Source organism: Castanea sativa, chromosome 12 (assembly GCF_040712315.1).
Source record: "Castanea sativa cultivar Marrone di Chiusa Pesio chromosome 12, ASM4071231v1".
Taxonomy (NCBI): Eukaryota; Viridiplantae; Streptophyta; class Magnoliopsida; order Fagales; family Fagaceae; genus Castanea; species Castanea sativa.
In genome coordinates this window covers 1,190,008-1,203,491 of record NC_134024.1, presented here as the reverse complement: position 1 = coordinate 1,203,491, position 13,484 = coordinate 1,190,008, and the positions used below count along the sequence as shown (strand labels likewise).

The window sequence follows — 13,484 nt, the reverse complement described above, 5'->3', positions numbered from 1 at the left end:
GTATGGCTAAAATCCCTTCTATGATATATTTGCCGAATTTCACATATGAATAGACTTTTTTTTAACCAGTCTCAATGTTTACTTTAGGTTATACCAATTGTAAGTTGCCACACGTCCTAAATTTTTGAGGTTGAGGGTGGCCAGATTCGTTCTAAAACTCATGTGACTTAATTCTATGAGTGTGTCTTAAACCTAACAATCGTTTAAGAAAATAGCGATGATTTTTTTGAGGCCAATTAGAAATAATGCCATTAAAAACATGAAGAATCCAAAAGAGGAGATTCAATCTTATCAAGAAAGCATTATGTGTGAGATTGAATTTTGTTTACTTTTGGTAGCTTATTTGCATAATATTTATAAAAAATATATATAATTTTTGGTAACTTTGATGCTAAGTGTTTTAGATACATAAGCTACAAGCTAATTTATTTTTCAAAAGCTAAAGTTAGATTATTTTCAACAACAAAAAAAGGAAAAAATACAAAAAACTTTTGAGTAAAATCCAAACATACACTCTGTGTGCATTTGGGTTCCAATGATTAGTTTACTTTTTGCTTAGGTTTTTTACTATTTGTGAGTTTTACATAGGTCCCTTAGCAAATAAGCTTAGGCATAAATGAACTTTTCATCTCTATATTTTGCCCGATTACCATTTTGGTCCCTACATTTTATTTTCACCATATATAGTCTCTATTTAGAAAAACACCATTCATTTTAGTCTTTTTCGTCAGTGCCCTAACAACAATATCCTAAGTGGCTAATGGAGTGCACTAGGTGGCACTCAGAACGCCTACGTGGCCATTAAAATAATATTAAAAATTCCTCGTCAACAACTAATTAATTTTTTTTAATTTATCAATTTTAAAAAATTCAAAAAAACAAAAAACAAAATTAAAATCCAAAAAATACATCAATTTAGATATGTGTTCATCTGCAACAAGAACACAAACCAAATTTTAGACATAAGAACACATGTCCAGATTTTCTCATATTTTCTTGCCATTTCTTGTCAACCAAACATAAGAACACAAACACAAACTAATCTCTAGCAAGAACACAAACACAAAACAAGCAGTAGATCTTCTCAAATTTTCTCAAACCAAAAAATCCAGATTTTCTCAAACCACAAAACCCAAATATACAAAATCATAACTCAAACCCAAATTTTCTCATCTTTCCCAAAAACCAACACAAAATCAACTTAAACCTAACACAAACCGATCTCCAGCAAGAACACAAATGTTTTAAATAGTAGTCAGAATGTTTAGTTCTACTGTTCAGAGTCACTTCCCCATCAATGCGGTCAGGGAGGTAGGTGTAAGATCTTTAATGTGGAGGTGGCAGCCTTTTTCTAAGATATTTCTCTAACACCGGTCCATCTAGAGGGTACAGGGATTCTCCTTTCAACCAACAGTCCTTCTGGAACTCTGCCTTGATCTTTCTAGCGAATCTCCGAGTCCTCCCGGGTCTATCGGAGGAGAAATTCATCCTCGGATGTATCCTCGGACCCCCAGGGTATGGGCCGACTTGCAGTACTAATAGGCTTTTGATCAAGAACGGATTGCCCCTTTTTGTCAGAGTCCAAAAGCCCAAATACCTGCTCGGGTCCTTTTACTCCCCACAAGGTAGATATTGGGTATGGAAATGAGGAAGAGTAGGTGGGTACGTGTTCTTGTGATCTGGGTTCATCTTCTTGTGTTCCTGTGATGTTTCATCTTCTTGTTTATTTTTATTCAATGGTTCAAAATAAAGGAAAATGTTTTTGTTCTTAAATTTGGATTTGTGTTCTTATTATTCTTGTTCAAGGCACTTTTAGATCTCAATGAATGTGATTTTTTTTGTTTTTTATTTTTTTATTTAGTTAAAATTAATAAATTTTTTAATTTAGTCGCTGACGTGGCAATTTTTAATGTCAAAATAGATTTTTTAATTATTATTTTACTGTGCCGTCAGCCACGTCAGCATTTTCTGTTAGTTGGGTGATGGTAAAGACTTAAATATCACGCGTTAATTAGTTTAGGGACTAAAAGTGGTAAAATTAAAATGTATGAACCAAAATAGAAATCGGGTTAAAATGTAAGGACTAAAAGTGCATTTACGCCTATCTAATAATCATATTTTGATTTGAAGTACACAATCTTAAAACAATTAAATTAACATCAAATTGTCACTTATTTTATAAAGGATTTCATTAACAAATGCACTAGAATCAATGGTTACGATGCATTAAATGATTTATTAAATAAAATTTTTATATATTTTTCAAAAAATGAAGTCAATATGTTCCATATATCCAAAAAATCGCACACACACACACAACCACAATGAATTTATTTGTGTAATCCAATGAATCAATAACACGCACGTGTTTCTTATCTTCAAAAGATATTATAATTAAACATTTATTAACCTTTAACCTATGCGCGAGCACTCATTTATAGAACCTTTTTATAAATAGGATCAAAATCAACTTATATGAGATATTTTTTTTTTTTTTAAGTGATTGTATATTTTCCACTTAAATTCATTAATATGATTGTGTTGATAAATAGTTGAATTGAGCTGTATTTAAAGGAAAATAATAGTATTGTTTGTGCAGCAAAGGTCAATACTGCTATCTAGTTGATCTGTGTCTCTTCTATATGGCCATTAGAGAGTTTGTTAGATTAAGCTTTTCTGTTAGAGTTGTTAGCTGAATCTCTGCATATAAATACTGAAAATATATAATATATTCATTGTTAGGTATGCCAGATAATCAATACAATCCAATACTTTGGATTCTCTAGATTCTTCTCCAAGATTTGCTTTTCCTTTCAGGATCAACTGATCAAGTGATCAACTAGAGGCCATTATTTAATGCATGGTAGAACAGAGTCTTCCATTAGTTTGGTGAAGTGTATCATTAAATTATTTAGATTTCTTTTTGCATGAAATTCCTCACCTCCTTTGTAAATTGCAATAGAAAATTATAAAGGGCATAATCAGTAGAGCCTGGAAACAAATGGAAACAAGTACAATAGTTGTCTTTAGAATCTAAAGTAATTTGATTCTTTTGAGCACCTCAATCATAAACAAGGTACCTTTATCTCAATATAATTTCAACCCCATAACTGGTCGAATCTCCAATGAAAAGAAGCATCAAGCACCTCACCCCAGACATATACAATTCGAATACTTTCATTGAAGGCTGGTCCCTGTACACCTAAGAAGTCTCCAAATCCAACTTGTAACACTTCAAATCTTAATTGTTTACTGATTACTAGTTCTCCTCCTCTTACGTAATACTTCCATACTACCATGTCACTATATCTAATAAACTTCTAATCTCGTGGGTCTGACCAACGTTGCTTCTTGTCTTTTCCTACAATAAAAGGGGGTGAAGCCCAGATTTTTTATTTGGAGATCTAAATTATGGTATTAATATATTAGACCAGAGACAAGACAAAACCATTACATATATGCCTAAATGGTTAAACGCACATATATAAACTTTCATATTTTAATACTATAACTTCTAAAAAAGAATATTTTAATATTATAGTAGATCATAATTTATAAATATATAAAAGTATCGACATTGATATATATATTCAAGAGATAATGTTTTAAGAGAATTGATCATCTTTTAAACTCCAATAAGTATATAAAAGTTAATCTAGTATATATATCAAATATCTACAAAAAAAATGAAATTGAGAAAACAAAAACTATATTGTCTATGTAACTATTAGACTAATTGACAAATTCTAACATTTTTTAAGAGTATTATTGATTGACTCATATATTTAGAGGGCTAACTCCTACTTTTTTTTATTAACTAAACATTTAAATATCTTAATAATTATACAAAAAAATAAAAGAAATTTTTAAATTTTGCAGGGCCAAGCTTGGCTGCAGCTCCGCCACTGTGCAGTAATTGGAAAAGTAAGTTTTTTTTTTTTTCCTATTTTACACTAAAAATTTACTTTTTTTTTATTTTACACGGTCACTTTTCTAAATTACTCACATCAGTTTATTTATTTTACAATCCTCTCTATTTAAATAATAATATTTTTTAATTTTTATTTTTTATTTTTATTTTTTCCCTATCTTTTTATTTTTGATGTAAATGCACTTTTAGTCCCTACATTTTGACGGTTTTTCATTTTAATCCCTACATTTTATTTTTATCAGTTTTAGTCCCTAAACCAATTAACACGTGTTATTTTCGTCCTTTCCGTCAGTCAGCCGACGGAAATTGCTGAGGTGGCAGCCGAAGGCAATAAAACATTATTAAAAGTGCCATGTCAGCATTTTTTTAATTTTAAAATTTTCAATTTTAATTAAATAAAAAACAAAAATAAAACAAAAAATCATTAAAATTAAGATAAAAAATATCTTGAATCTCTCTGGTGTTTTCTCTTCCATCTCATTTTCTTAAATTAGTTTTTCTTCTCTCTCTCTCTCTCATCCGTGTCTCACTCTCTCAAATTTTCTCATTCTCTTCTCTCTCTCTCTCTCTCTCTCTCTCTCTCTCTCTCTCATTCGTGTTTCTCACTCGTGTAACTGGTGGTGTAGTGGCTCGTGGTGGCTGTGGTGGGTTGAGATTGGGGTGGAGTGCGTTGAGATCGCGGTGGGATGGGTTGAGGTTGGTCTGGGGTGGGTGGTTTGAGATCGGGGTAGGGTGGAGGGGTTGAGGTTGGTCTCGGGTGGGTGGGTTGAGACCGGGGTGGGGTGGGGTGGGTTGAGTTGGGGTGGCTGGGGTTGAGTTCGGGGCTGCTGGGTTTGAGGTTGGGGTGAGGTGGGTGGGTTGTGAGCTGGCTGGGTTGGGATCCGACCGGTGAAATAGTTACCGCCGAGATGCAAATGGCAGAGATTAGGCATTTCAACTACAATTAAGAGGCAACTCACCGGTCATGTTGTTGTTGTAGAGATCGAGGACTTGGAGATTCTTGAGAGAAGCGAGTTGGGTTGGGAAAGTGCCATTGAAAATGTTGTTGAGGTCGGCTTAGGTTTAGGCCAGGCTGGGGTGGGTGGGTTGAGACCGACTAGTGATGGTTGAGATCTGGGTTTTGTTTATGTTTGATCTCTATTTGTGATCTGGGTATGTGTTTGTGTTTGGTCTCTGTTTCTTTTCTTTTTCTTCTTTTTTCGTTTGTGTTGTTGTGATCTAGGTTTGAGTTTTTGGTTGCTGGATTTGATCTGGGATGAACATGGTTGCTGGGTTTGATCTGGGATGAACACGAAGAACATTTTGCTGGGTTTCAATTCTTTTGTTTGTTTGTTTTTTCTTAATTAAAATTGAGTAATTAATTTTTTTTAATTTTGGCATTTAAAAAATGTCAAATAATTTTTTTAATAATATTTTATTACCTCCGGCTGTCACCTCAGCAATTTTCGTTGGCTGACTGATAGAAAGGACAAAAATAATACGCGTTAATTAGTTTAGAAACTAAAAATAATAAAAATAAAATATAAGAACTAAAATAAAAAATAAAAAATAAAATTAAAATATAAGAACTAAAAATGTATTTACACATTTATTTTTTTCCTTCGTACTTATCTTTTTTTTCTTGGTCCTCTCATCTCTCAGACTAATCTTTTGTCCTCTTTATCACTGTCAGATTATCTCCCACCACAAATATCTTCCTTTTCCTTGTTTTTTTCCTCTCATGGTCAACTCACTTATCCACCGCTAGAATATCCTGGATCTTAGAAAAAAACAACCAACATTATCAATTCAGATTTCAGACTAGTGAGAACCGCACTGACATATGCTTTCCATGCCATGTGCTAGCTGCAGCAGCAATTCCACCAAACAATAATGTCACCTAAACTTCCATGGAAGATCCGTCTCCTCCTTTCCACCCTCAACTTTGTCACCGACTTATGTCGCCGCTCAAACGGCACCATCAACCGCCGTCTTATGAGCCTCATCGACTTCAAATCCCCTCCCTCTGAAAATCCCACCAATGGAGTCCAAACCTCAGATTTCACAGTCGATCCTTCCCGAAACCTTTGGTTTCGCCTCTACACTCCCACCACCACCAACAACAACAACAGCAATAGCCTCCCAATCATCTTTTACTTCCATGGTGGTGGGTTTGGCTTCTTTGCCGCAAACTCAAAACCCTTCGACGACTTTTGCCAACGACTCGCTCAAGAAATCCCCTCCATTATCATCTCCATCAACTACCGCCTCGCACCAGAGCATAAGTATCCATGTCAATACGAAGACGGCTTTGATGTCTTGAAGTTCATCGATGAAGAAAACTTCAAACACTTTCCTCAAAATGCTAATTTGAAACAGTGTTTTATCGCTGGAGATAGTGCTGGAGGTAATATAGCACATCATGTGGCACTCAAAGCGTGTGGATATGAGTTTCTTAACCTGCAGGTTATTGGACTTATATCTTTGCAGCCATATTTTGGTGGAGAAGAACGAACTGAATCCGAAACCAACCTTGCTGGAGCTCCGCTAATTACAGTGGAGCGTACTGACTGGATGTGGAAAGCGTTTTTGCCACAAGGTTCCGACCGAGACCATGCCGCCGCTAACGTCTTTGGGCCGAACTCCATTGATATTTCTGGGTTGAAGTTCCCGGCGGCGACGATTGTGTTTGTTGGAGGGTTTGACCCTTTGCAGGATTGGCAAAAGAAGTACTATGAGGGGTTGAAGAGAGCTGGGAAAGAAGCATATTTGATTGAGTATCCGAATGCGATTCACACATTTTATGGGTTTCCAGAGTTTCCTGAGTCATCGTTGATGATAAAGGAGGTGAGGGATTTCATGCAAAAGCAATCATACAAATGATATTACTGGAAATAGGAAAGCAATCATGTAAAACGGAAATTATAGGGAAAAATAATTTACTTGTTATTTGCAAATAAAATAATGTTCTTGAAGTTATTCATGTGCTTGTAACTCAAATGTTTGGATTGTAGAAAAAGCTTTACAAAACAAATTGTTTAAACCGCATGCTCATAGAGTCAACTGTATGGCTAAAATCCCTTCTATGATATATTTGCTGAATTTCACATATGAATAGACTTTTTTTAACCAGTCTAAAGGTTTACTTTAGGTTATACCAATTGTAAGTTGCCACACGTCCTAAATTTTTGAGGTTGAGGGTGGCCAGATTCGTTCTAAAACTCATGTGACTTAATTCTATGAGTGTGTCTTAAACCTAACAATCGTTTAAGAAAATAGCGATGATTTTTTTTAGGCCAATTAGAAATAATGCCATTAAAAACATGAAGAATCCAAAAGAGGAGATTCAATCTTATCAAGAAAGCATTATGTGTGCGATTGAATTTTGTTGGTAGCTTATTTCCATAATATTTATAAATATATATATATATATATAATTTTTAGTAACTTTGATGCTAAGTGTTTTAGATACATAAGCTACAAGCTAATTTATTTTTCAAAAGCTAAAGTTAGATTATTTTCAACAACAAAAAAAATTGGAAAAAATACAAAAAACTTTTGAGCAAAATCCAAACATACACTATGATTAGTTTACTTTTTGCTTAGGTTTTTTACTATTTGCGAGTTTTACATAGGTCCCTTAGCAAATAAGCTTAGGCATAAATGCACTTTTCGTCCCTATATTTTGCCTGATTATCATTTTGGTCTCTACATTTTATTTTCACCATATTTAGTCTCTGTTTAGAGAAATGCCATTCATTTTAGTCTTTTTTGTCAGTGCCCTAACAAGAATATCCTAAGTGGCTAATGGAGTGCACTGGTGGCACTCAGAACGCCTACGTGACCATTAAAATAATATTAAAAATTCCACGTCAACAACTAATTAATTTTTTTTTAATTTATCAATTTTAACAATTCAAAAAAACAAAAAACAAAATTAAAATCTAAAAAATACATCAATTTAGATCTGTGTTCATCTTCAACAAGAACACAAACCAGATTTTAGACATAAGAACACATGCCCAGATTTTCTCACATTTTCTTGCCATTTCTTGTCAACCAAACATAAGAACACAAACACAAACTAATCTCTAGCAAGAACACAAACACAGAACAAGCAGTAGATCTTCTCAAATTTTCTCAAACCAAAAAATCCAAATTTCCTCAAACCACAAAACCCAGATATACAAAATCATAACTCAAACCCAGATTTTCTCGTCTTTCCCAAAAACCAACACAAAATCAACTTAAACCAAACACAAACCGATCTCCAGCAAGAACACAAACATAAACCCAACAGCAGCTCTATAGCAAACCCACAAATATCAAACCTTAGAAAACAAATTAACCCATAAATTTCAAAATTAAAAATTTGAAACAAACAAAGACCATTAGAGCAAGATCCCTTCAAACCCAACCAATCCTTGCAATTTCCCAATACAAACAAACCCATACGAAACTAAGAACTCAAACCCATATAAAACTAAAACCATGACCGAAGATCTAAGATTTTAAACCTGAGAAGCCGAGTCTTCGAGTGGAGGTGTCGAAGTTTTCGATTTTGGGGTGGTTGGCCACCTTCGCTGGTCCATAAAGCTCCATTGTTGAAGTGAGCCTGAGTTTGAGATTCGATCTAGACGAAAGATCAAAGACCCATAAATCCATAAACCCGAATCAACCACCAAAAAACAAACCCAAAAAACTAAGGCATGTTTGGTACTCCATTCTAAACTCACATTTTTACATTTTTACATTTTAAACAACTTTACACACTTTTTCACACACTTTTTCACCCACACAAATTTCAAAAAACTACAAAAATCTCATCTCAAACTACTCTACCAAACACTCCTTAAAATTCCATAAATGAAAATTGGCTTCTGAGAGAGAGAGAGAGAGAGAGAGAGAGAGAGAGAGAGAGAGAGAGAGAGAGAGAGCATATGAATGTTCTTTGGGAAGAACTTATTCTTCCAAAAAATCTAATTAAAAACCTGCATGTGGCATCCAACCCATCTATTAATGCTTGGCAATTGGGAATTGGGAGATGTACCCACGCATGGCAGCCATGTGTTTAAATTTTATTTATTTATTTTGGGTGTGTTAATATTGATTAATATTGTGGTTGTAAATCGGTTTGGTATTTTGTTCATATTTGGGTATTTTGAGTTTGTTAACATTTGGGTATGTGCTAGGTTTATTGATGATATTGAATTGGGTTTGTGTTCTTATTGTTCTTGTTCAAGTTAAATTCAGATCTTAATTCATGTTACTTTTAATTTTTAATTCTGTTTTTTATTTTGTAAAATTGAGAAATTATTATTTTAACGCATATTTTCTTTTGTTAAAATTGAGAATTTTTTTTTTTTTTAATTATAATCTGATGCAGCATGGGTGATGAGTGTCATGATGGATTTTTAATAATATTTTAATTCCTCCGTTAGCCACCTCTGACATTTCTGTCTGTTGACTGACAAAAAAGACGAAAATAACACGTGTTAATTGGTTTAGGGACTAAAAGTGATGAAATGAAAATGTAGGGATCAAAATAGAAATATGGTCAAAATGTTGGGACTAAAAACACATTTACGCCATAAGCTTATTTATAGCCTATTTTTCACACTGTCCATGGGCTAGGTATTGTTTTTGGTCAAAAAACTACTTTTTTTAGGTATGTCTATGCTTTTTCTTACCTTTTTGCTTATTGCTGGTTTCATTCATTCTTTTTTTTTTTTTTTCTTGTTACAGTATTTTCATTAAAAAAAAATCAGTTTCTTTTATTTAACTTTTAGTTTTTATTTACTACACTTTTAGCAAGAAATTAAATAAATTGTTCCAAGTAGAATCTCACATTTACTGCATGGCCAAGGCCCAAAACATGGGCAATTCAATCTACCAAGCTAAGAGCACCTCCAACAAGCTCTCTAAACTCAAAATTTGGAGAGTAAACCCACAGAAGTTGCTCCAGCAATTTCTCTAAATCACTGCCCATTAGCAAAAAAAATTGCTTGCTAATGAACAGTTTTGCTCTAGATCTGATGACCAACTGTTCATTACAAAAGAATTAATGGGAATAAAAATTCAACCCACATATTAAAATTTTTTATTTTTACTCAACATTCACAACGGCTACAACTCAACCTTTTCAAATCTTTTCTCTCTCAAACATCTCTATCTAAACTCAATCACAATCATAATACAAACCCAAATGACAATCTTAAAACTAATCAAATCAGAACAAAAAAAGAAAAAAAGATAGCAAGTCTAACCCATCTGAGCCGCGGTTGAGGGAGGAGATGAGCGGTAGTGGAGCGGATTAGGTGGCATGAATGCCGATTTAAAAGGCTGTCTGTCTCTAGCCTTAGTTACCGCTGATCTGTGTGTGTGTGTGTGTGTGTGTGTGTGTGTGTGTGTGTGTGTGAGAGAGAGAGAGAGAGAGAGAGAGAGAGAGAGAGAGAGAGAGAGAGCTAGACTAGAACATAGGTAGAAAAATGAAAGTGAAGATAGAGTGAGGAAGAAGTACACGTGTGTGGAGGAGAGTGAAGAGGAAGTACACGTGTGTGGAGGAGAAAAAAAAGAGGAAAAAAGAAGAAGAAAGAAACGTATAGATGAAAACAAATAAAGAGATAAAAGGGAAAATAAAATAAAGAATAAGAAATTAAAATTAAGAAATGCTATTACAATATTTTTTTGGGGCAAGGGTGGGGATGCATGATTCATATAATTAAAGTGACTAGACATATATTATTGGAATCTTGGAGAAAGCTGAAATGTATTGTTAATAATTCACCTAAAATTGAGAAATAGGCAGGATGAGGTTTAGTTTTTTAATTGTTTGATTCTATCGTTGATGCATCAAACTATGAGTAACATTCAAAAGATCATCAACCAGAGTTATAATGGTCCAGTATCAATACACATTAAACACTTCCCCAGTTACCCGAACCAACAAACCAATTACAGTACCTTAATCTCTTAAAGATAGGAGGAAGGAACAAGGAAGCTGCGTCAACTAAACCATGAAAAGAATCTAAGTAGCATTTTTCGTGCCACGACTTTTGGCCTAATTCGAAAATGATTGATTGCAATGGTGAAGTAAAAATAATATACAAGTTTATAGAAAAGTGATTGTTTACTACCATTCAAATATTCATGCATGAATAATGTGATTTTTTTTTTTTTTTTTTTGAGGGGGGATAATGTAATAGTTAAGTAATGAAGTCTCTCATTAAATATTAATGAGAAAAGTGAGTGATCAATATAACATAGTTGAGTTCCTACCACACATTGAGTTAAGCTTTTCAGTCAAGTACTCAAATTATGTTTTTATATGTTATATTAAATACTCAATTCAAATCTCACCAAGTAATTATCTCCCCCAATAACTATTGACCACAATATTAAATTATGACAAATTTTGAAACTTTAATGATGTTGTTGGTTTGTCCAACATTAGCCGTATTTCATAAAAATGGGCAGCGCTAGATGAATTTTAGGGGGTTCATTGCTTTTTATTAAAAAAAATTTATATATATATAATTTTTTTTACCTGTTTAATCTATCATTAAAAATATTTTTACACACCGTGGCTTAAATCTTGCACACCCTGATCACATATTAACTTTTTTTCTCCTCAAATCACTAACTTTATAACAAAAAATTATTATAACATGATAATAATACACATACATGTATCTAATCCTCGGTATTTCCTAATTATTAAATTATATTAGGTTATATTATATTTACACTATACATGCACGTATCCACACACATCACAATTCACACAAATTACTTTATAACAAAAAAAATAATAATGCACATATCAAACACATACACACAACTAACAAACACACACTCTTTACTCTTAGAATCAGAGATATCTAGATAGTCGAATAAAGAAGAGAGATGAGATGAGATTCATGAGAGAGATTTAAGCATTTGATTAGTTAAGTAGACACTTAATGTATTATTGATGTATGGATGTGTGTGGTTGTGTTCGTCAATAATTTGTATAGTGCAAGTGGGTTGAGTTTGGTCATTTAGTTTAAAATATTTTTATAAAAACAATGACAAATAGATAGTGACAATTGCATAAAAATAAAAATGTTATACAAACCCAATAAAGTAAAATGGTCATATCTACTCACATTGATAATAGATAATAATGATTAAAATGAGACAAAGTGCTTTATGGGGGTGAGGGTGGGGATGCATTATTCATATAATTAGAGTGATTAGATCCAAGGATCGTTCAGGGAAATTTTATGTTAAGTTCACCTCTCTCTCTCTCTCTCTCTCTCTCTCTCTCTCTCTCTCTCTCTCTCTCTCTCTCTCTCCATTGCCTAGTGTCCACACCTAGAGTAGGCGGGTAGTATTAACACCATTTGGATTTCAAATTTTTTCTAGAAACCGTCCTATGGGGTAAACCTATAACATAGATATATTATTGGAAGCTTGGAGCAAGCTGAACTGTATTGTTAATAATTCAACACAATTTGAGAAATTGGCAGGATGAGGTTTAGTTTTTCAATTGTTTGATTCTATCGTTGATGCATCAAACTGCAAGTAACATTCAAAAGATCATCAACCAGAGTTATAATGGTCCAGTATCAATACACATTAAACACTTCCCCAGTTACCCGAACCAACAAACCAAGTACAGTAACTTAATCTCTTAAAGATAGGAGGAAGGAACAAGGAAGCTACGTCAACTAAACCATAAAAAAAATCTAAGAAGCATTTTTTGTGCCATGACTTTTGGCCTAATTTGAAAATGATTTTTTTTTTTTTTAGAATGCTAATTTGTTTTTCATGACCTTTGGCCTAATTTGAAAATGATTGATTGCAAATGGTGAAGAAAAAATAATACATGAGTTTATATAAAAGTGATTATTTATTAGCATTTAAATATTCATGCATGAATAATGTGATAAATTTTTTTTAGGGGATAATGTAATAGTTAAGTAATGATGTCTCTCATTAAATATAAATGAAAAAAAGTAAATTATCAATATAACATAATTGAGTTCATACCATATATTGGTTTAAGCTTTTTAATCAAGTATTCAAATTATGTTTTTATATGTTATATTAAATCCACCATTCAAATTTCAGCAAGTAATTATTTCTCCCAGTAGCTGGCTATTGAGTCCAAATCTTCTGTCTCATTTTTCCTGCTCCACTCTATACTCCACCAATAAAAACTTGTCACGTATTCACCGCATTAATTAAATACTATCATTAATTGACTTATTAATGCTACCGTTATTAATTAATAGTATTATTTAATTAATGCGGTGAATACGTGGCAAGTTTTTATTGGTGGAGTATAGAGTGGAGCAGAAAAAATGAGACAGAAAATTTGGACTCCTGGCTATTGACCACAATATTAAAGAACGACAAATTTGGAAACTTTAATGCTGTTGCTGGTTTGACCAACTACCTTTAGATGCTTTTCCTCGGATGGAAGGGGTAGTTATTAGTTAAACATTGTTTTTATCAACTCCATTAATCAATAGCTTATTAAAACAACTACCAGCAGTATCTAAATTCTAAACCCATGAATTAAGTTTTA

At 33.1% G+C, this 13,484-nt stretch overlaps 1 protein-coding gene across 1 annotated transcript; it reads left to right on the top strand.

Annotated features, from left to right (window-relative positions):
* Nucleotides 1–5,604: 5,604 nt before the first annotated feature.
* On the top strand, nucleotides 5,605–6,958 carry LOC142618903 (putative carboxylesterase 18). The gene has a single exon (XM_075791962.1). The coding sequence runs from the start codon at nucleotides 5,804–5,806 to the stop codon at nucleotides 6,791–6,793; it is 990 nt and encodes a 329-aa protein (XP_075648077.1). The 5' UTR covers nucleotides 5,605–5,803; the 3' UTR covers nucleotides 6,794–6,958.
* The last annotated feature ends 6,526 nt before the right edge of the window (nucleotides 6,959–13,484 follow it).